This window comes from Gopherus evgoodei, chromosome 5 (assembly GCF_007399415.2).
Source record: "Gopherus evgoodei ecotype Sinaloan lineage chromosome 5, rGopEvg1_v1.p, whole genome shotgun sequence".
NCBI lineage: Eukaryota > Metazoa > Chordata > Testudines > Testudinidae > Gopherus > Gopherus evgoodei.
The window spans coordinates 103,558,384-103,583,709 of NC_044326.1; the positions used below are offsets into that span (position 1 = coordinate 103,558,384).

At 37.9% G+C, this 25,326-nt stretch overlaps 1 protein-coding gene across 13 annotated transcripts in view; it reads left to right on the forward strand.

Annotated features, from left to right (window-relative positions):
- Nucleotides 1-25,326, forward strand: part of PRDM5 (PR/SET domain 5) — a 164,250-nt gene that overhangs the window by 92,431 nt on the left and 46,493 nt on the right. For 11 of the 13 annotated variants that reach the window (XM_030564630.1, XM_030564629.1, XM_030564633.1 and 8 more), the window contains one exon: nt 8,032-8,125. In XM_030564630.1, coding sequence (XP_030420490.1) covers nt 8,032-8,125 — 94 coding nt within the window. Of the gene's footprint in view, nt 1-8,031; nt 8,126-11,362; nt 11,397-13,528; nt 13,701-25,326 lie in introns of those variants that run through there. The other 2 variants (XM_030564638.1, XM_030564639.1) reach the window with 2 other exon arrangements.

The following is a 25,326-nucleotide window of genomic DNA, read 5'->3' on the forward strand; positions in this document are numbered from 1 at the left end:
TTCAAAGGACTAGGGCATAGGCAGTTGGCCTAATGGTCACAGCTGGGCTGATGTCCACAAATCAAGGATGGCCATGAAGTGAAGTCAGCAAGCAGGGATCAGAGTAATTGCTAGAGGCAGGATTGGTAAGCGAGAGTCAGGGTTAGGGCCAGGCTGGGTCAGAGACTGGAGATCAGAAAGCAAGATGAGATCTGAAGTTACAGCAGGCCAGAAGTCTATGCAGCTGTCTGGGCAACTTTCTTGGAAACCTCCAGGGTTAAATAGTGGGCATGGGCCAATCAGAAGACCACAGGATGCTGTCACTAGAGCTCCTTTAGGCTCCACAGGAAGTACCATCCAGTCTCCACAGTACTCCTCAGACACGGCTCTCTATGGCCTCCTGCTGGCAATGTGGGAATGTCAGCTGTCCCCGGCTCTGCAAACCTGGGTTCTAGTTCCATGGAGCCTCACAGGATGTGACTTTTTAGGATGTGCCTATCAAACATTAAATACTTTGGCCAGCCCTGTCCCCTCAAGAAAATGAATGCTAGATTTTTGTGAAAAAACGTTAGCCAATTTCACCCAGTGCTTATTAGTATAGTGTGTGTGTGTGGGGGGGGGGGTTATGCTTGTTGATGCTGGTTTATAGTAAGTTGGTTATGATTACTAAATGAAGCTTGTTTGCTGAAAGCTTCACTTGTAATTTTCTGTATTAGAGCATATTAAAATAGTAGAATAAGATATTAATTCTTTGGTACAATGATGATCTGCTCATCCTCTGACAAATATCATCATACTCATCAAATGGCTATTTAATTAGATTTTTGTTTGAAACTGCACTACTTTGAGATACCGCAACAAAAGGGATTGCTTTCAATATCTCAAATTGATTTTTTAATTAGTAATGATATGTTGAGTAAACAAAGTACATTAAAATTGTTGTCTCCTTCTCATCAAGAAAATCAAGTTTGTTTTACAGTCTATATATTTATTTTTAACCACAGTAATACAGAGTGTAAAAACTAAAAATAACCTAAGTATTTTTTTTCAGTTTTTTCTTTCCGTTTTAATAAATGAGACAGGAAATGTGTGGAAAAAGAATTTGTGACTCCTCTGATCTACCACATATCATCAGGGTTGTGTGTGATTTTTTTTGTTTTTTGTTTTGTTTTTTTGAGACTACGGGAAAAATGTATTTTTAAAATAAGATTGTCATGGAATACTACAAAAATAGCAGAATCCACCTATAAAAAGATGGACCTACAAGGGTTATAGGGATAGTTTATACTGCCACTGTCCAATCCTTTATGCATGTAGTTGTTCTCAGCCTGGAAACCTTGATCCCTTTTATAGGTACTGTTTAATTGCCTAGAGAGTTTGAGGGTAGATCAAAGTTGAACTACTTTATTCTCTCTAATATATGTTATTATGTCTAAATATATAGAAATAATTTCTAAAAGGAAGATTATAAACAATAAATATTTAATACTTTAAATCCTATTAATTGAATAATAAAGTTAATATACTTTATATTATATAATAAATATTATTTACGTAAACAAACAATCTAAGGAACAAACAGAAAGGTCTTTAAAAAAACATTTCTGTGGACACTGTTTACCTAAAACACAGTGAGCATATGTTTATAGCTGTAGTTATGAAAATGCAAACTTGCCCTTAACACTGTCAAAACATAATGGAGGAAATAAGTCATTCCTATTAGTTATACACACTGCTAAAAGTTTCTTGGGATAACCTGACCAATCCATTTCTTTCCTTAATCAGCCCTTGTGTCTAGTATTATGCTTTGAAAGATTGTTACTCCTTGATATGCTCAGTAGGACTGATGAATGATGGAACTCTAGTCCCTCTTCCAGGAAGTGACTTCTGAGTTTTGGGTTCTCAAAAAAACAATGTCACCACATCCTTTCTTGAGCTGTGGGCAAATACAGTATCTCAGTTGCCTTCTTTTCAACTGGTTTCTTCCTGTCTGTTACCTAAGCAGAACCTCAGACTTGCAAGCAAAACAATATCATTCAGAATGTTCTTTAATTTGTAGGTCTTATCCCCTTCACAAAGCATTATGCCAGCTCTTTTTCTTTAATTTTGTACATATGCAGTACTGGCTAGAGCGAGGCACGTTGTAAGCATTTATTCATGTAGACCTGCCTTGTCACACTGTGCACTTCTGTATACGACCTACAACATCTCTGCTTTCCAGTACTAAGCAGTTTTCAGATGAAGATGGACATTCTGCAAACTATGGAATGGTTTTGTTTTGTGTAACTAATTCCCTTTTGAAGGCTGGAAAAAGCTGCCAAACTCCTTTTCACCCGTGACTGGTCTCAGACATGGTTTGAACACAGGAGTCCAAAAGTGAATAGTTAGTGTAGAAATATATTGTGCTACTTAGCTATTCCTTTCTTATGTCTATTGTAACTGTTTACAAATGATCAGTCATTTCTTTATTAAGGGCCCCATGCAAGAAGGTGCTGAATCACTTAACTCCCACTGGAATGAGTAGGAGACAAGGCCACTTACCAAATCTCAGGATCCTGGCCTAAAAAAGATGCCTTTGTGACTGTTTTTGAAGCTTTTGGTTTATTTTCTATTAGTTTTTCTATTAAAAGATTAATTTTAATTTCAAATGCATCTCTTCAACACCGATCTGAAGTCCTTTAATAAGTCTTTTTACAGGCATATCTCCTATTGAAGTTCATGGGAGCTTTGCTTGTGTAAGACCTGAGAAGTGAGTTCAGAATCAGACCCTACTCTATAGTATGTATCTTTCTGTTTTTGAGTTTGTTATACCTTCATTTTAAAATAGCTGAGATGACAAATAGTATAGAATTCTGATCCTCACATTAATATGGTTTGTGGAAAAAATAGAAAATGTTAAGGATGTAAATATAGTATGCAAAATATCTCATTTACTTACAGATAATGGCATCTATTTCTTTTAATTGCTTTTAACTGAATTTCTGAAGCTGCAAAAACATTTCAGAGATGTGCTAATGATGACAGAATTTAATTAATCTTAATTCTTATATTTTCAAAGTTTGAATGAAATGGTAATATTTGCTCCTTCTTTGAATATGAATCTATGCTGATATATTTGTGCATGTAGATTTGAATCCATATAATTTATATAAGAACTGTGATACTAACTGTATAGTGATCAATGTCATGGGAATACTTATATATGTTGCACATACACACACTTTATATATTTGTGTGTGTGTGTGTATGTATATATAAATAAAATATATATATACACGCACGCACACAAAGCCATAATTATATATGAGTCAACATTTTGAAAAATGGCTTCTAATTTTGTGGGCACAATCATACGTCCCTCCTCAAAAGATACAGTTTGTGGTTGCAAAACCAGTTGCTTTGTGTGCAAATCTGAGAGATATCTGTCTATTCAGCTTGTGCTCATGCAGATGTTTGAAGTAATTGTGTCTTTTATGGGTGCAATTAACGGTAATGAAAACTGTTGGTAAAAATTTACAGCATTGATGTCCGATGGAAGATATTTCTCATAGTTTGCATGTAACATTTGTTTTAAAAGCACATTAAATCCTTTATCTGAGAAATATAAATTCTATTGTCAAACCAAGGTCACTGGATGATTTTTGTGTGTGTGCGCAACGTTGGTCTAATTATGCAGGGGAAAATCCTGAAAGGTCTACCAAGTGATAGCCAGTAAAAACACTATATGAGATTTTAAGAGGTTACATAATAATTAGACACAGACTAAGACCTTTGTCTAAAAATACCTTCCCGGAGTCCCTTGAACTTTGAAGCAATTCCGATCTGAATCTAGATCCAAATTTAGCCCATCTCTAACAATAACTTTGTAAATGTTACCTGGTGAATAAAGTTCATGTGACAGCTGTACATCACTCTACAATGTAGCCAGGACGTTAAGGCCCAGTATCCCCAAAGAGAACCATTGTCCTAACTATAAATCTCCCCCATCCAAACTAGTCCTTTACCTTCTGAAGAACTGGGTTGATATGAAAGAGTGTCTGTCTTATTCTTATCACTAGGTATTCTGTGTATCATAAAATAGAAAATTGTGTAAGAGTCAAACAGCTAAATTCTAAAGTTTTTACTTATTCCTCACACTGCCAAATATTCCTTTGAAGTCAATGGAGTTTTGCTGCAGTAAGGACTGAGTGAGAACTTCAGGGCATTTGATCCGTAATTTTAACAGTTTTTATTGTTCAAAAAATTTTGAAAACACACTCTCATTTTAACCCCAGATGACTCTGAGAAGTTAGATCTAAGAAGCCAAGTTAGTCTCAATGAAGAGACTTAGCTGTTCTTTATTTTTCTTTTCATCCATGTGCATTAGTCACACAAACTTGCATGGAGAATTGATCCATAGTGTATCTAAGATTAAGAATGCAGGACTTTTGGGTACCTGTCCTTTATTTTGTTGGTCCCTTTGGTTCATTCTCTATTGTAACCACTACCATTTTGTGCTGCTATTACAAATAAGACTGGCCATGTATTTGAGCAGCCAAGAACTCCTGCGGAAGTTATGTATTGTTTCAGGGAATCCTGTGATTTTTGGTTCTTTGGAATGAATTAGTAGTTGTCTATCTGGAATCCCCCAATGTTGCCATAAAAGATATATAAAACTTCTAAACAACCTTATTCTAATCAAGATGGATTTAACATTCATATCCCTGGCGTCATGAAGTGAAAAGTGCGTGTTTGTTGGATTTTGAAATTGTATCCCATTTACTTTAACTGTGACTACAGTATAATGCATACCATGTGAGTTAAGGTATTTACTGAAGAATAAAGAATGTATAACTTTATAATGGCTGAGGATTTTTCAATCAAAATGAGAATTAATTTCCTGACCTGTGAAGAATTAAATGCAAAGTTTTAAAAACTGAATTTGTTAGTAGGATGAATGGTTTAGTAATCTTACCTCTGCTATCCCATTTGAAATACAGTCTGTAATTCTAAATGAAGAATATTAATGTTTTCAAACAACTCCCCAGAGATGGGTAGACACCATCCTGTGTGTATACAATTCAGTTGACAGATAAATCTTTAGTCAGAAAAGAAGGCTAGAGGTAGCCCTGAGATGGGAATTGCTGTTTCCCAGATGCTCACATTGTAACTGCTAGGTAGAATCCCTTTTAATTCCAACAAGTTTCACAACATTTGTTCAAATGGTTCAGCCTTTCATTGTAGGGAAGAGAATCAGTTTGAGCTTATTGAATGTTTTCTGCTTTTTCACAATTAATATTTTGATGTTACCTTTTATTTTTGTATTGAAAACATTTTTGTCTAGATATTCCTGATACCATGAGTAGTAAATACACAGTTTAGACACAAGTACAGTCAAATCACTTCAAATGACTAATTGTTACCGTCAGTAATTTCTAAAAATAAGGACCAGATTTTGACATCTTTACTGTCTTTTGAGTAGCACCTTCCATCATGAGTAGTCGCATTCAGTAAACGTGCTTACGTGTGGAATAAGTTGCTGTAAATCAATCTGTGCTGTTAGTTTCAGCAACATAGAATGTTTAGAACCAAATGGGAGAGCATCTCTTCCAGGTTAGTTTGAGCTGTACTGTTAGACCCCAGTTAAGGAAAACAACCATATTAACATTAAGCACATACTTAAGCACATACTTAAAATGCTTTCCTGAATTGGGGCCTCAGATCAATATGTGAAAATCTGCAAGAATCCAGGCCCACAGCTTTCACTGGAAAGTGGTCCTTCTGTTATCTTTATGTTCGAGGTGGTAGTTTTTGTTCCTTCAGAATAGCTGTGCAATATACCAGTATGACATTCTAGCCATAAAAGGGCCAATTATGCAAAGGTAGTGAACACGACCTCTAAAATTCTGAATGATCTTAGTTCCCATTGAAGTCAGCGAATGTTACAAATGCTCAGCATGTCACTCAAGATGGGTTTTTATAGTTGATAGGTAAAGGTATTTAGTCTGAACTTTTTGATTCTGCTGTGTTTCTGTGCTGATGCATTTGATAGGACGAGCTATGTCAACATTATATATCTCACTAAGGCTTTTAGTAAGTAAAGTAAACATGGAAATTGAATTTTCAATTGTTGTAGGAATAAAATTATGGGGAGGGGCAAAGAAACCTCAAGAAAGTCATGTGTTCTATCTCTGTATGACTGATGGTGAAATTTATAATCTTAATTAGATGATCAGTTACGTTAAATTTAAGAAAACAAGTTAGTGTTTTCATGGTAAAACGTATCTGATAATAAAATACAGAAAAGCTGAAGTTAAAGAAATTTGCTGCTCTTTCAGATAATGATGAAAGCTGTTTTCCCAGGAGAGGAGTGTGCTCTTCTATTATCCACAGGGAATTTACTACATGTGTGTACACACACACACATATCCGTTTGACTTACCATAACTAATATTTTTCTTATTTATACAATAAAAATATTTAACTCTTATCTCGGTAAACCTGGAATATAACTGTTAGGAGTAGGAGGCACAGTCTGAAAATATAACTGCATACAAAAATAACTCCAAATAACTATAATTTCTTGTCTACAGTATTTCCTAAACATGGCAATCTGTATTTTTCTTATCTGATTTCTTAATTTATGTATGTCATTCAAGTAAATTTAGGTGACATACATAAATGATAGAGCTGATCTTTTTACACAAAATGTATACCAAATTAAGGGATTTTTCTTGCTGTTTTTAAGCCAGCTGATAGCGGTCCAAATAATTTTGAGTATTCAAAATGTAGACTACAATTTTTGTATGGAACGTGTTCTGAGCAAAAAATAGCTATGGTCTAACCTCAAAAGATGCTAAGTATCTAACAGTCTGGGTGGTTATCTCAACTTTGCAAGGTTCATGAATGTCTCGCAAGAAAGTCTGATTTTTATAAGATCTCCAGCATTGCGTCATTTGGTTCAAACTGGAAATACCACAAGAACACAGTCTTGCAAATGGAGATACATATGAAAATAATTGTATAGAATTTGAAATTGTGCCCACAGATGTTCATAATTGGTTTATAGCAATTCTTGCCTTGCAACAGACTTTTTCTCTTCCAAAGCTGCCAGTTAACACAAGCATACCCTGAAATATACACTTAAGTAGATTCCGTTTCAAAGTACAATATGCACAAAAATATTTTAAAGAATTTTCCATAGATGAATTAAACTAATGTTTATCATGCATTAAATACGTAGGGTCCAGTCTTGCAATCCTATGTATTGAAGTGAATTAGAGTTTTGTATGCTGAAGGACTGTCCATGTTAGTTGAGTTATATTTAAACTCTACTCCAAATTATCTTACAATTAGATCTCATTATTATAAGCCAGTTAGAACCAGAAGTTATGGAGAAAGTTCCCCCACCTTTTCTCCAAATGAAATTTCATAACACCAATTCCAGTTCTTTTTCCTAGAGAAAAAATTATCTGCAGGACAAATCAAACTCTATTCTATTTTGTAATAAAATAGGACTAGACAAAAACACAAACTTTTAAGCAATGGGTTCATTTTTATTAAGGTTAGTGGTGCCTTGAAGAAATCAATTCATGGTTTCCTGTTTTGTACTATTAATAGTATTTGGCATTGAAAATACCTCACCCCCCAATTGGGTATTTGCAAAAGCACATAAAGATTAATCAAACATTTATAAACCAAACTATTTAAGTAATTATAAACTCCGTGAAACTGTAGTTAGATTTGATAAACAGGTTTATTTTACAATCAATAATGAGATTAGTTTAATTAGTTTAGAAACTTTAGCTATTTTGTGGACTAAAAGGACATCCATGATTGATTTTTTAGAATCTCTGCCTGATGGTGTGGAATCAAATATGTAATGACTGTGGAAGGAAATATAAACTTGGAAGAAAAGAAATACAATAGAGAAAGAACAAAAGAAAAATGGTCAATGTCAAGTATATTAAATAGATCCTAGTTCTTTAGATCCTAGTTCTATAGATCCTAGTTCTTTAAAGCTATGCAATATCCTCTTTTCTTAACTTTTTGTTTCCTTTCCTCCCTATCCAGACACACACAGGGGAAAAGGAGAAAATTTGCCCATATTGTGGACAGAAGTTTGCAAGCAATGGAACATTAAGAGTTCATATTCGGAGTCATACAGGTACAGTAAATAAAGAGAACTGTGATAAAGAGAACTTAATTGTTTAGACATATAACTATATTACAAAAATACTTCTTGCAATCTAAGTACTGTTTTACACACAAGGTGACTGAATACAGCATTTTGAGATTCTTAGTGCTCTTTTGCCTGATTAACTTGAAGATCCATAGCTACCATACTTCAAACATACAATTACAAAAATCCCATTAGACTTTCTGATTACCCATGTTTGTCCATAAAAGAACTTTTCTTACTAATTGGACTGCTGTTCTGGCCTGATTAATTTAGAGCCAAATCCTGCTACCCTTGTTTGTGTAGCCCCACATTACTTCAGTGGAGCTATCACATTTTGCACTAGTTGAGGATCTGTCTCAGTGACTTGAATGGAACAACTCCCATAAGTAAGGCAAGCAGGATATGGCCCTTAGTGTTTTGAGACGTCACCATAGTTCCCATGGTAAAGAATATCTGTCTATCAAATATGAGATTGACTAAAAATTGATTACATATACATTAGATGGTCAGTTTTGTTGTTTTCACCTTTGGAAGCAAAAATTGATTCTATAAATATATCATCATGTTAATGATTTCTGGTTCTTGTGGGCAGTATAAGATGAGGTGAAGCCAGAGAGATGCTTCACACATGCCAGAATATTAGCATAAGGGACAAGTTTGGTGAGGGCATATATTTTGTTGGATCAGCTTCTGTTGGTGGAAGGGACAAGGTGGCAGGAGACTGGCTCATAGGCAGTCTGGTGCTTGGAGCAAGAATCAGGTCGCGGACTAGGAGTCCGAATGTCTGAGCACAAAGCCAAAATAGAGTCAGAGATGGTGACTGGAGCCAAAGGTCAAAACTGAGTCAGAATCCAAATACCAGCACCAAGGGTTGAGTTAGAGTCAGAACCAGAGCAAGAGTCAGAACCAGATTACGTCATGTCAAGGGAGGCAGGAGCAAGTCTGGGACAAGACTGGAACAAGAGTGGGTGCATGGCAGGGTCTAGGCTGGAGCAGAGCTGGGAGTAAGGTGAGCACAGGGAGGCAGACAATCTGTGGGTGTGTGATTATGCAGCCACTGATCCTCGCAGCTGCTGGGCTTAAGAGCGAGCCACTTGACTGCCTTAACCAATCAGGTGGTTCTGCTGTGGCCTAGCTGTGATTGTCTGCCTGACAACTGGGCAGGTGCAGCTGCAGGTCTTAATTCCTGAGAGAGTCTTTCAGGCTTACACAGAGCTCTTCTTCAGGTCTGGGGAAGGTAACCAGATTGTCTGAGCTAAATACAAGGTAAGACAGAGTGCTAAGCATAAAGGGTTCATACATGCTATAGGAGACCACTTAAAATGAAGTGGGCAGTTAAGGGTTAGCAGGCAGTAGGACATTACAAATTGTTGTCATGAGCCATAAAACCAGTGACTCTGTTCAGTCCATGGTTTTTAGTGTTTAGCAGCGTTCTGCATTTAATTTCCTCAGCTTGTCTTTGAAGGTGTTGTGCATTGAGGGGCATGTGTTGCAGACAAATTCTAGAATCTACCAAGACTGTCTTTTAAGGACAAGTGGAAGGATCCTTTTGGGGGTCTTACTTGCTGCATTAGGAGAGTGTGTGGGGGTCACTCTTGCCCTGTTAAGACTCTTTGGCCTGAATTTACAAAAGGAGCTAGGCACCTAAGTCCCTGTTTTGGGACTGCTGCAATTTACAAAACTCCCACTGAACCTTGTAGGTGCCTAAACTCACTTGATGCCTAAGTTTTCAAAGTTCCCTAGCAGTCTGTTTCTGCCTCTGAGCATGCTTCCTCCCTGTAGGTACCTGCATACCTATCTCTTGCCTAAGCCCAGGAGCAATTCACAAACCAGGGGAAGATAGGCATTCCTCTGCCTAAGTCATGTGCAGGACTTAATCCAGTAAGCATGCTCAGAGAGCACCTATTGGATCAGGCGCCTTGGGTGAGTTCATACAAAACAGCTGGTGTGGGGCAGGTCCCACTGCGTAGGGTACTCAGCTGAGATATAGGGGACCACCAGCTGAAGTCCCTGTAATGGGATAGATCACAGAACCCCCCTTGGGAGCTGCAACCTGATGTGCCAAGACTGCTTATGCCCCTGCTTTCCCTGCCAGCCTGGGATCCCAACATCCTGCCTTGCTGAGCCAGACACGCCCGTCTGCTCCAGCACAGACCCAGGGTCTGAATTACTTGCCCAACAGCAGCAGGCTTAACTGAAAGCATCTAAGAAGTGTTCTTGTCTTTAACACTCAGATGCCCAACTCCCAATGGGTCTAAACCCAAATAAATTCGTAAACTCATAAATTGTTCGCCTTCTATAACACTGATAGATAGAGATGCACAGCTGTTCCCCCCCCCCAGGTATTAATACATACTCTGACTTAATTAATAAGTAAAAAGTGATTTTATTAAATACAGAAGGTAGGATTTAAGTGGTTCCAAGTAATGACAGACAGAACAAAGTGAATTACCAAGTAAAATAAAATAAAACACACCAGTCTGTGTCTAATCCCACTGAATACAGATAAAATCCTCACCAGTTCCAGAATGCTCCCCTTTACAGACTAATCTCCTTTTGGTCTGGGTCCAGCAATCACTCACACCCCTTGCAGTCACTGTCCTTTGTTCCAGTTTCTTTGAGGTATCTTTGGGGGTGGAGAGGCTCTCTGTTTGGTCAGCTGAAGACAAAATGGAGGGGTCTCCTCTGGGCTTAAATAGACTTTCTCTTGTGGGTGGAGATCCCCCTCCTCACTCCTATGCAAAGTCCATCTACAAAATGGGGCTTTGGAGTCACCTGGGCAAGTCACATGTCCATGCATGACTGAGTTCCTTACCAGCCAAGCCACATTCCTGGGAAAGCCCAGATGTGGATTGGTGTCTCCAAGTTCATTGTTGGCTTAAGCGTTTCTTGATTGGGCAGTTACTGAGAATAGTCTTTTCTCAGGAAGCTGACCAACTGCTTAACTACAGCCTACTTTGAATCAAACAAGTATGCAGCCAGTATTCATAGCTTCGAATACAAAACTGAAACATGCATACAAATAGGATTAATAGATTCAGTAGATTATGACCTTTACAGAGATGTGTTACATGGCATATGTAGCATAAAACACATTCCAGTTATGTTTTTATTTACACACACACACACACACACACACACACACACACACACACACACACACACACACACACACACACTCTCTCTCTCTCTCTCTCTCTCTCTCTCTCTCTCTCTCTCAAGTATATTTCCATAAAACCTGATGGGTGGCACCACCACAGTCCCCTCTCCATCTGAGGAGGAAAAGGAATTTGAATTGGAATCTGTTCAGGTGAGTGCTGTAATCATTGGGCTGTGGGATATTCTGGTATATAGCTCCCTCAAGGTCTTCTGGTGAAGCTGTTGAATTCTGAATAAATAGTCATTGGAGCAGAGGGACCGGATCCTGGGTCTCCCACCTCACAGATGAATGCTCTAATCACTGGACTATAGAGTGATTCTAAAGCTGTACTTCCTCTCGGGCCCAAATGACTCTGGGAGAAAATGGTAAATGTACAAATCTTCTTGTGACCATTTTTAAATCTTCATAAATGAAAAGATCCCAACAGCAGGGTCTCTCAAATCTGAACCCTTTCAAATTTCAGATAATGTAGTATGGGTTTGAATCCCTAGATCTGAACTTCACCTCTATCTTTTGGTTTCTGAGTTGAATCCAGAATGACAAGGGGCCTGTTTCCTAGTTCCAGTTTTGATATGTCTGAAAGCTCCAAAGAAACTTGCAAAATTGCAACAGTATAAAATCCAAATTCAGACCTGAGTCTTGATCCAGCCTCAGATTCTAACCATATCTTATATCTAATCCAGATCCAAACACGCCATTCCTAAACCCAATGCTACTCAGTTGTTTTAGTCACAAAGTCTCTTTCATTATAACGTCCTGATACCCAGTGTGTGTCACATAATCTTGTATACATAATTGCACCCAAACCATATTATTTTTTTCAATGTACACAAGATTTATACAAACAAATCAGTCATACTGGAGGATTTCAGTTACCACACAGTACAGATTCAATTCAAGGAATTGGCACGTAGCTGAAAGTTTTAGTGATGTTTTGCTTCCAGCATGAAAGGATGTAAGTTTGAGTTTGACATGCAAAGCTGCTGTTAACAAATAGGCTTCCCGTGACAGTCTGTTCACTTTTGCATAAACAAATTTGGGTAGCAGAAAGATGACAGCATGTGTATGTTTAATCACTTGGCTTTCTACTATGTTTAGTAAAAGTCTTAATCACTTCCCTCTATCATGGCTATCTGTTAAGATAAAAGCTGTTTGGTTTGTGATACAGTTTACAATTCTAAATGCATCCAATGCAGGATACTAGTAATTTCAATGGTCCCACATCTGATCATGTAGCCAGACAAAAATCTTTTATGGACTGGCTAAAAGGATGAAATTAATTTATATTTTTAGCTCTTATTCTCTAATAAATGTGAAAGTTATCACTTGTAGCAGGTGTAAAAAAGAGAATTCTGCTGAAATAGTTGTATATCATTTAGCTAAAGAAAATAAAAAACAAACTAGAAACACAAAAGGAAAGTAAGGGCAGGGCAGACATAATAATAATTGCAGTGCAACCTCTCCTTTCCTCTTTCTTTTTCTGCTTGTTCTGTCTCTGACAACCCAACTTCTCAAACTCTTTGCAAGACTTTCATCCACAGCTTCCTCCTTCTATCCCCTAATTTATCTGTGTTTCTTCTTCTGTCCTCCATATCTGTTTCTTCCACAACATTACAACCAATGGGAGCTTCAGGTGCTCTCTGAGGTGTGAAGGGCAGCAACCTCCTTTCCTTGTCCCCCTGTCCCCGTAAAACTTGGAGCAAATGGCCTGTGAGTGAAAGAAGCCTGTTGTGGCTCTGCCCTCTCCAGGAAACTCCTCACCCTTGAGGGGAATATGTGAATTTTTGGGGGGGGTAGAGGGGAATTGTGCGTTACTATGCAGCATCTAGCAAAATGGAATCCCAGCCTAACTGGTGTCTTTGGCTGCTTTCACAATACAGATAATTAAATATAACTCCAGTAAGGAAATGGGCATGATCTAATATATGTTGGCTTTATACATTATTTCTGTTTCATATTAGCATTATAACACACTGTAGGCCTCACGTATAGTTCATAGCAGAACCACCCTCCCTTATAAAACTTTCTGTACATATATTTGCAAGTCAGTGTAGGGCTTGCGGCTTTATGTTTGTTGATCACCATATGTCTGGATTTGTTGCTGTACTAGTACGGTGTCAGATTTTCTTCAGCCTACTCTATTTAAGGACAAAATTGTTTTCGTTTGCTTCCACCAGATGTTCCTTAGGCAAGTGTTGGCTGATTATTATCTCTGTTATCCTTTTTAGGAATATGGCTGTCCTTGAAGACAAAGTTGACATAGTTCAGAAAAAAGATATTTTTTTAACCAAAAATATTTTTTCTTCCTCACATTGCCATCCCACAAGGAACTCTTTCACCTTTTAGTTTTCCTATATTTTTGAATACTGGACATGAGAATTATGAGTAATTTACTGCTTTTCCAAAATACTGTTGTCCACTATCTCACAGTGTTCAGGAAATTTCAATATATTACTCCGTTTCTTCATTAAAAACTCTGGATTCCCACTCCCCAGTTTGTTGAACGTAAAATCTTTTCACCTGCATGGCTGCATAAATCATTATTTGCCTTGCTTGGTATAGATAGATTATCATAGATTATCTGTGTGTTCCAGCCCCATCTTTTAGATGAAGTGCTTTAGTTTTCTCTCCTCACAATCCTATTATGCTTTTTAAAATTTCTGTTGTAGACTATTGTTTGTTCTTGAACGCCACACCTTCCCTGTTTCTATGAACTACAGATGTTAGACTTCATTTCTCAAGTGTAAAGTGGTGTTAGTTACTTTCAAATCAGACAACAGATCTCTTTTGAACAGAGGGGATTTTATAGCTGTCAGATTGAAAATTCTATTTACATGTACAGCATTATCCATGACACTTAATGCTTTGGCTCCTTCAAGCATGATTTCTCAAATTTTGAGAAAAGGGTTCATGAACCCAGTCCTTGCAAGACCTCTAATGGGAACTATGATAAAGCAACAATTTGGAGCCATAACTGTACCAGAAACAATAACTACGACATTTTAGGAGGCTTACTTGAATCATAAAGGAGTCCAAAAAAAAGTATATTCACAGTTCGATGTGAGGGATGAGCCTGGCTGAAAGATTATGATCTACACAAGAAATTGGAGAAATATGCAGGCTTAAGTAATTCTTTGATCAATAGATAATTGAAATGCTTCAGTATTATTGCTGCCATTAAAGAAAGGGGATGAGAACTTTCAAGATTTTTGTATCTTAAGCTGGAAACTTCTCCGTCACAGAACATGACAAGATAACAGCCTGGTCTACACTATGGGGTTAGGTCGAATTTAGCCGTGTTAGGTTGATTTTAAAAATGAATGCGTCCACACAACCAACCCATTCCATCCACCTAAAGGGCTCTTAAAATCGATTTCTGTACTTCTCCCCGGTGAGGGGAGCAGTGCTAAAATCAACTTTACTGGGTTGAATTTGTGGTATTGTGGACACAAATCAATAGTATTCTCCAGGACCTATCCCAGAGTGCTCCATTGTGACCGCTCTGGACAGCACTTTGAACTCCAATGCGCTAGCTAGGTACACAGGAAAAGCCCTGGGAACTTTTGAATTTCATTTCCTGTTTGGTCAGCATGGTGAACTCAGCAGCACAGCTGATCAAGCAGTCCTCCAAGAAGCATAGAGTGTAAAATGTTTCTACACTCCCCCTATCATCTCTGTCCCTGAGGTTATCTCAGATTAGAAGGCAAAAAAAACACACTCGTGATGCCATGTTTTCTGAGCTTAAGCAGTCCTTCCACACTGATAGGGCACAGCTTAATGCATGGAGGCATTCAGTGACAGAGGCCAGGAAAGAATTAAGTGAGCGCAAAGAGTGGAGGCAGGACGCGATGCTGAGGCTAATCAGAGAGCAAACATACTTGATGAATCATCTGTTGGAGCTGCAGGAAAGCCAACGAGCACAGACTCCCACTGCATCCTCTGTATAACCGCCTACCCTCCTCCTAATGTTCCATAGCCTCCTCATCCAGATGCCCAGGAACACGGGCAGGGAGGCTCCAGGCACCCAGCCACTCCACTGCCAGAGGATGGCCCAAGCAACAAAAGGCTGTCATTCAAACAATTTGATTTTTTTTTTAGTGTAGCTACAATAAGCAATGTGGCCTTGTCCGTTATCTCTTTTTTTATTTTTATTTTTTTAAAATTAATAAAGAAAGACTGCATGCTTTCAAAACAATAGTTACTTTATTTTGAAGGGAAGAGGGTGGTTGGCTTACATGGAATTAAAATCAACAAAGGGGGTGGGTTTGCATCAAGAAGAAACACACACAACTGTCACACCACAGCCTGACCAGTCAAGAAACTAGTTTTCAAAGTCTCTCTAATGCACAGCGTGCCTTGCTGTGCTCTTCTAATCACCCTGGTGTCTGGCACAAAACAATTGTCTGCTGTTGCTTTCACAGAGTGGGGGAGAGAGGGGAGAGTGACGTCATGTACCCCAAACCACACACAATAATGTTTTTGCCCCATCAGACATTGGGAGCTTAACCCAGAATTCCAATGGGCGGAGACTGCAGGAACTGTGGGATAGCTACCCACAGTGCACCACTCCTTAAATCGATGCTAGCCACGGTAGTGAGGACGCACTCCACTGACTTAATGCGCTTAGCGTGGACATACGGAATCAACTGTATAAAATCGATTTCTAAAAATCGACTTCTATAAAATCAACCTAATTCTGTAGTGTAGACATACCTTAAGTCACTTGCAGTACCTCATCATCATTAAGAACTGTCTGTTTGCTTGTAATAGACTAATTATTGCTACCAAGTCATTAATATTTTGCATGGTGTTTGTGATTCACGTCTTTCCTCTCTATGGTTCACCAGATATATATTAGTAAATCTACAGAAATAGACAGCTAGATACAAAGTTTCTTCAGACACTGATTTTATGCATTCCTTTTGGTTCCTGACTAATTCTACAGTTACCCTAGTGAAATTTGAAATAAAAGGGAATAACTTTAGTGTTATGCAGTTGGTTAAACTGATTGCCAGGTTTTCTGGTGAATGCTTTTACACCATCTTGCATTGAGAGAAGAGTTCAGCTTGCCCTGGTAACCAAAGATGTCAGCAAAGTTTAGACCATGTGTAAAAACAACAAAGAGTCTGGTGGCACGTTAAAGACTGACAGATTTATTTGGGCATAAGCTTTTGTGTGTAAAAAAACACTTCTTCTGAAGAAGACATATTCTGTCTTCTGAAGAAGTGGTTTTTTTACCCACAAAACCTTACGCCCAAATAAATCTGTTAGTCTTTAAGGTGGCACCGAACTCCTTATCGTTTTTATGGCTACAGACTAACATGGCTACCCCCTGATACTAGACCATGTGTGCCACCAAGATGAATTATTGAAGTTGTCAAAAAGAGGAGATTCATTGTGCTGTTCATTGTGGACAATCTGTACTTCTCTAGTTAATTGAAAGGGTCAAAGTAGTGCTTCACCTTCTGAGGGGCTACATCACTGCAAAGGGAAATATGAGTTGCCAGTGAAGGTAATCCCTGTCATCATGGTCTTTAATAATAAAGTTCATTACTTTGAACTGCTCTGGGAAAGACCTGACACAGTTTTTTAGTTTTTCTGAGCAGTGAGAGATCTTGGCTGCGTATTAAACATGAAGCCATGGTTTCTAAATGTTACAATAATTTTAAAGACTTCATGCTGTTGGCATTCACTAAACACTGTGGTTTTGAATGAAATCAATTCAAAATTATACCCTCCTATGTTTGTCATCACATTTCTGCATATCTCATTTCATTCTGAGCTCTGAATGAAACAATCCATCTTCCTGGGTCATATCTCCCCCCCCCCCCCCCCCCCCCCGAGCCAGGGCTGAGTTTTGACAAAGACTGAACATCACAGTTGTGAATGACTCAGAAATGCCCTCAGGCCTTAGTGATTACAGCTGATGTGGCTGGTGTCCCAATTCAGTGACGTGGGTTGTCATGTTCTCTCAGCATGGGTACCGGTGATTCATGTTTTATATAACTATGTTCAGCGGGGCTTGTCTTGTTTTGTATGAGAGAAATCCAGGCACACACGGGCTCAGATTAATTTTCTTTTATTAGTAGGGGCTCTAGCATCCTGCATTAATCCACACTGAACTCCTACATGGGATGCTCATGTTACAACACTACGTTGGCCTGAAAGTGGCACACCATTACAAGTCTCATGTTATGGATCCAGTATTATCATATGCTATATTGAATTTATTTTATATGACCTATTGTGACCCACCTTGACCCAATTTGCAATCTCACCATGAGCCACAGTTTGAAAGACCCTTCTTTACAAAGTATCGTTCCCAAGCACTGTAACCCATCTCTAAAATTTTAAAGCAAACCTCTTCACTGTTGTTTAATACATGGCGCATGTTCTCAAATGGTGTTACTCACAGATGTATGCACGCTCCCTCAAATAAGCAATTTTCTGTTCCCTTTTATCTTAGAATAGGCCTCTGTAAATGAGGCCTAACAGTACTTGCCCTTTCAGCTGTAACTGCCAGTTTGGGGTGAGTGAAGCCGTCTGTGTGTGCATGTGTATAAGAAGGTGGATGTTTGGGTCTGAGCCTGGCATATGCACTGTAATTCATCATCTGGGTTTCCAGCCCTGGAATGACAGAGACAGCACTCTGTAGGTCAGCAGAAACACTATAGCACATTCTCTCCCTGCTATATCCTGTTGGTTTATGGCTTCTCAGGGTCAGAGGGAGCTGGGGTTAATTCAGCAAAAGAATTCTCTGACTATGAAATAAATTCCACTGATTGTTCATAAATTGTGAAAGAAATTCTATGAACTGCTTTTGGGGGTTTTAAAGCTCTGGGCCAGGAGGTTAATTATTTGCCTAAAGTTTCAACTAACTTTCAGTGCTAACAGATACCGGTTGTTGTTTGTGTTTTCTTGCATCTATCTTTACACACAGTTATTTAAATGTGATAATAAATCACTGTCTCATATTTTAAAAAAAATAATTGTATGGCTGGTCTCCTAATTGATTATGCCATCTAAAAAAAGAATAGAAATCTTAGGATACCGTATTTGAAGTTGTGCATCACAGTTTGGTGTGTGATGAGTTTATTTTTACAGCTGCTGTTTTTCAATGCATAGTAGCAAGGATGTGCTGAGTGTAAAGTCATTCCATTCTTTACCAATTCCAATAAACAGGGCTTGGGGGCTGGTGATGGACAATCGATGATCTTGCACATCAGATTTTTGAAGATATTCATGTGTGTGATGATGAGTTAAGCATAGAGGGATAGACTTGATTTTTTTCTCTGTTTCCCCCCACTTTTAGCCAAGGAGTCTAAGGCGAAAGCTCAATTAAGTCAATAGAAGGACTCCCAAAGAATTTACTTTAGTTCAGGCCCTAAATGTTGTCCCAACATATTTATTTCTTTAATGTTATATCTTTTTAAATTAATCCATAGCATACAGTGTAGCTTTCCTATATATTGTTACACTCTGTGCAATAAGCTAGCTTTTAATTCTTGAAATAATGTTGAGAGAATTCCTTTAGCTCTAATTCAGAGTAGATAAATTACAGATAATACTAAAGTTGCATTAAAATGACAAAATCAACTGGAACCTTGATTCTACATCTTAATTGCCAAAATATCAAGGTTTTTCTTCCCATTGTTTTCTTTTCCATATTTAATAAATTTTTGGCAGTCTTTTGAAGTTCTTTTCATACTTTTAGAAAATCATATTTGAAGATATTTTCCCCTTCGCGTGAACCTAACTGTGTTTAAAAATTGAGGGCCAAATTCTGCTCTTATATTATGCAACTTGTTAATATGAATTGCACAGATATAATTAAGAGCAGAATTGGCTCTGCATATCAGTATCTTTATCAAAAGTATCTTGTCCATGAACAGCTTCCAAATATCTTTAAATAGGTTGTCTCTGTTCAATAACCTGTAGATACACTTTCTTTTTTTAAACTAATAGATTAAAAAAAGAGATCAAGACCCAGAGCTAAGGACTCTGCATTCTTAAACCTTTCAGCTTATACATCATTATTCTGTTTATCTCCATGCAAGAGTTATATCTTCAAAAATACCTGTAAAGTCTCATGAAGCTGTCAGCTTCTTGTTGTCTACTACTAGTGGATGAGAAAGATATATTCTTAGAAAGAATAGTTTTCTTGAATGCAAGAAACTTCTTTAGATCAAATGAGTTACACACCTAATAGTTTGATTAATGTGTATAGTTTAAAAGAATACCAGCACTGGGTTCACGGAGGTCATAGATTTTAATGCTCCTTTCTTGGGGAAGCAGAATCATTCCATTCCACTGATAAGTGAAAAGAATCGAACTTGAGCTGTTCTCATTCTTTTAAGTAATGGTAATGTTTGGTAGAGTTATGGCTAAAATTATGAATTTGATTATAAAACTAGTAATATTCTGTGTCTGATTAACAATTTGCTTCTTCCTTACTTATTGACTTTTGCAGAATTGTAATTTCTGATTAGCCTTTGACTTTTAAAACAAACAAACAAAACTCCTACCATATGACGAAGCTTTTGATGGTCCCTCCTGGTTGGATGCTTATCTGAAACTAATCTAAACACTTCAAACCTCTTCAGTCTGCAAAATTAAACTAGAAATCTCCAAGAACAGACTTTCTCTATTGTCGCTCTAATGCCCAAGAATAAGAGATAGCTGAGCACATAAGAAGGAAAAAATACTAAAAGGTCTGGTTAAAACAACCTAATTTCTTTTCTTTTTTGGAAAGAACATTTTTTCAGGATTTCTCTTTTGGTAGTTCTAATTTTACTTGAGAGTAGGAAACACATTTGGTTGAGTCACACAAAGCAGTTATGGTTCTCCCTTGTAGCTGAGGATATACAAGTGTTGCCTCTTGGCTAGGGAACATCCACAAACAAAAAGGTTCTGTTTTTATAATCAGGGGAGCAAAAACAAAATACAGAAATACTTGGCCACTTGTGTTCAGATCATATCCAGTTAGAATCCTGATTAGAATGTAGGAAGTATAGGTCCTTTCAACAAGAAACCTCCAGCCCAAGAAACACCTCTTAATGAACCACAGCTGAAGACCTTTTCTCCATTTTTGGCATGTAATGGAATCATTATGTCTCAATGCAAGATCTCTTCTCTCACCCCAGTGAAGGAATATAACCCCACCCCTCATATCCAGCTAAGTTCAGGGTATATAATTGCACAAGAATTTTGGCTTTTCTGGTTCTGGTCCCAATTGGAAACCAGAAATATTGAAAAACCTGTATTGTATCTTTCAAACTGTTATAAAATAGCTTGGCTTTTGACATGAGAGAAATTTTTAAGCTATTACTAAATGTTTTCGTTTATCCCTTCTGAAGCCCTGAACATCCAATGCTACATTTAAATGATTGATATTAAACCAAATGAGCAAAATATTTGGGAAGGGAAAGGGTAAAAACACCTCTCTTATTTATCGTCTGCTTTATCCATTGAGCCTAATTGTTGAGTTCGTATACAGAACAGTTAGCTACGGTGTTTGGCCAAGATCACTGCTTGAATACTGACCCATTTGGTATTACTGAGTTTGGCCTTGCTAGTATCCAATGGTAACAATTTCAAAAGTGCCTTATTTACCTAAGCCACACACAGGCACATTTGAAAATTTGACCCCATAACTGTAAAATTGGGGAAATGGAAATTGCACCTTATTTGCAATGAGATTTTTGTCTTCTCTGAGTCAATAAATCATTTTGCATTTAGAAATAAATACTTAACTGAGTATTATCTTAATGTATTTGGAAGTTGAAAGAGTGCTAGAGAAACCAATATTACGTATTTAATCTTCACAAGATAATCCACCTGTGTGGTGATTTTCGTTCCCAGTATTCCTTATTAAAGTCAATGGGAGCTGTCCCGTTGATTTCAGTAGACAGTGAATCATTTCTTAGTGACTGTTGTGGATTTTTCTCTCTCTTTCTCTCTCCCTCTGATTATAAAATAATAATCAAATCAATGCTCAGTATTCTTATGAACACAAAACTATTTACTTTAGTGGAAGCTCAAGGTGTGGAACAGTAGCAGCATAAGGTATATGTGTAAAGAGTGAGGCACTCCAGAACAGATACAATTCTAAGCATATGCCACAGATTATAATTTTGTTCTATCTTTTAACCTTTTGCCCATCTCAACTTGCTATTGAATGCTGTCATCACCCCACATTATCTCTGACTAAAAGGGGCTCTTACAACTCCCTTTCTGGACTGCCCTATTGATCACCTGGTAGGGGGTGTTGCATATGTGATCCAGATGTCCCTGTTGCTTAACCACTTCTCCCCAGGAGAATTGTCTCCATTCCACCAGAATTGTGTGATGATGGATTTTTTATTTTATTTTTGAACTCTAATCAACTTTAGGCTGCTCTCAAATCAGGTATTTAAACCCAGGGAATTTCAGAGCTGCAGTTCAACAAAGTCCCTTTGAAAATCACCTTTTAAAAATAATACACTTGAAATGCCCCTTATATAGAGTCTTTAGTAATCTTTATAAGACAAGTTCATTGCATGTATATGAGTTGATCCTACAAGATGCTAAGTGCCTTATGGAAGGTTCTGAGCATCCTCAACACTCAGCAGGATTGGCTCCTTAAAAATAATTTTCTGCAAGGTCATTTAAAAAAAAAATTTTGATTTTAAATTAAGCATTGGGCCTGATCCAGTGCTCACTGGAATCAGTGGAAAGGCTGCCTCTGACTTCAGTTGACCCATTGTGCAAAATCTTCAACTGAACCAGCATTCAAGGTTCATATACTTTTAAACATACTATCTGATACATTGGTGCTCTAACTCTGTCAAGCTCTAAATTAACTAATATAAAGCAACTCCAGTAAATCAGATAGAATGATACAAGGCTAGATGAACCACTCAACACTAATAATGGTAACGAAGAATCACCTATCAGTGAGAGAAAAGCTACACATTAACCAGTAGAGGTATCTCATGGATGGATATTATTTTTTTTTAAGAGAAATTAAACAAAATGAATGCCAGTGCAATGTAATTAGGCTTGGAAGTATTTGTTTTTTATTGGTAAATGTCAGTAAATATTGATTTCACTGTGTACACACACACACAAGCACAAAATATTTCCATTGATCATGACTGAAATTTACAGGTAGGCAAAGTAAGAACAATGCTGCTTGAGAACTAGAGTTTGATTTTAAGGATATTTGCTTTGCATATTTTGACCTATAATGTGGGAAATTTGTGCTTTACCAGGTATAAACTTTAACTTTTTGAATCTCAATGTCTGCTGACATTAAATAATTGTCTGACCCCCACCCTTAGTTTCCCACAACTGAAAATTTAAATAGATAAAAATTTAAAAAATTATTACTACCAAAAATTTTGCACTATGAACATTTTTTAAAAAAATGAAATAAACACTGAAAAAATGCTTAAAAATAAATATTGATATTATCCATTGAAATTATTGAAAATATTTTTTGCCAAACCTAAGTGAATGAAGATCCTCATAAGACTGCTTCATTGTATATACAGTAGTTCTTCAAATAGATGCCACATTTCTGGCTCTTGTCTCTATGCCTGTTGCCCTTTCCACTTTTTGTCTTGTCTAATTAGATTGTAAGCTCTTCAGGGTGGGACTCTGTCCTATTATGTGTTTGTAAACTGTCCTGATTTCAATAGAGATCTTTAGACCAGTGGTCCCCAAACTTTTTACCTCGTGCCTCCTCCTTACCCCTGTCTGTGCCTCCCCTCTCAGGCCGCGGCTCCAGGAGTGGGGATGTGTGGACAGGGGTAAGGAGGCTGGGCCAGCTGGGAGTGGGAGCAGCCAGGGCCCCCGGGTGCAGGGCCAGTGGCCAAGAGCAGGGCTCCCAGGCATGGGGCCAGTGGTTGGGGCCAGGAGCAGAGCTGAGTGGCGCTCCTTCCCCACCTCCTACCCCCTGGTGGGGGCTGGCCCAGGCAGCAGCTGTGCCCTCCCATCCCCCAAACGTTCCTCCTTGCCCCCTTAAGGCGGGCGAGTCCCACGGATTGGAGACCTCTGCACTAGACATTACTGTAATTTTTTTAAATGATCATTTGTTTAGTCTTACACAAGAGGTTGTTTAATAATTAGTAACTTCTAACAAAATATTATTCTAATGATTTTTATATCTAGTTTTCCCCTAGATTTTTAAAAATGAGAGTCAATTTGGGGAACTATGGTTTATTACAGTGACAGCAAAATAAGTAGGGAGGTACCACCAAGTAAGACACATTTTAGTCCCTTGTCAAAATCCTGCTGCATCATCAGGCTCAAGACATTTGACCATAGCTGCTGAACTCATTGGTAGGAAAATGACTTTTTTATAGTTCCAGAAGATATGAGAAGTTGGGGCCAGATTCTGATATCCAACTCATGTTGTAGTTCCTTACTCCACAAGTGGTCTGATTAAATCAGAGGAACTGTTTATAGGGTAAGATCCTAGAGGATGTGAATAAGAGTGGTGGAATCTAAATAAATTTTAGTTTTTAAGCTGTATTAGTGTCCAGTACATATTGTGAATGATCTCAAATTGAAATGGCTAGGTCTTTAAATACATACACATTTTTAAAGTAATACATGGAAATTTCATCATGACATCTTACTTTTCATAAAGCTCCCATATCGTTTTCTATCATGTAGTAGTTTTGTTTGATTCCGTATTATGATTAAATTTATTTTTATTAAATTGAAAGTTTAGTTTTATTTAAATAAAAACTTGAAATAGTATGTCTAGACCTGGGGTCAGCAACCTTCAGCATGCAGCCCATCAGGATAATCTGCTGGCGGGCCGTGAGACATTTTTGTTTAGGTTGATCATCTTCAGGCCACGGCTGCCGCTTCCCACAGCTCCCATTGGCCTGGAGTGGCAAGCTATGGTCACTGGGAGCTGCGGCAGGCCGTGCCTGCGGATGGTCAACGTAAACAAAATGTCTTACGGCGCCAGTGGATTGCCCTGTTGGGCCATGTGCTGAAGGTTGCCGACCCCTAATCTAGACTTTGAATTAATTCCAAATCCTAGCATGGTTTCTCTGAGGCATCTGATGGGTTTTGTCAGAGGAAATTTAAGTAATTTGTTGAACAGTTTGACTTTAAACAATGGAGATATGACAGTCAGTGAAATGTAACTGGAGGGATAGCTGCAGCATTTACTACGTTTGTCACTCAAGTTTGTTGTGCTCTTTTTAGTAAGACAGCTGCTATTTTTTTATTTAGTTGATTATTATGGGTGTCAGATATCATTTGCATTTATAAAATTATTTTGGGTATGTTGTTTGAGGATGTTAGCAAATGTAGTATGGTCAGATATAGAAACTATGTCTGGTGAACACTGAATGTAGGAAACCTTTAGCAATGTTCAGATTGGGGTATACAGATCAGATTGGCTCACATGGGACTTACTAGCAGGGCTGCAGCTGTCAGCGGAAAAAAAAGTCAGACCGGCTCTTATGAGGATTATAGGCATAAGGGTGTTGCAAGTTTTTTTGGTTAAAAATTGGCCTGTGTCATAGATGTTTTTTAAATTATATGTATCCGAAATGATATTTTATTAGATAAATATTAGGGGATGGGAAGGATTTTTGCCAACACCTCATCCTTCTGTGTTACACATAAAATAATTAAATTAAGATCTTTCATTTTTCAAGAGAGATGAGTATTTTAAAACATTTTAATTTGTTTACTGCAAAAAACAATGATGCTACCATAGACAAGACCACAAATTAGTCCATCTCCAATGTTCTGATCCTGAAAATGTTTTATTTTTTACTGCCTATCTCGGAACTTAGAGTAGAATGGTTGATGTTGATGCTAACATCCTTTAGTCTAAAGATTCTACTCAGGAGATTTTTCTCAGGCCATGTCTACATCTAAAATTTTGCAGCGCTGGTTGTTACAGCTGTATTAGTACAGCTGTATAGGGCCAGCGCTGCAGAGTGGCCACACTTACAGCAACCAGCGCTGCAAGTGGTGTTAGATGTGGCCACACTGCAGCGCTGTTGGGCGGCTT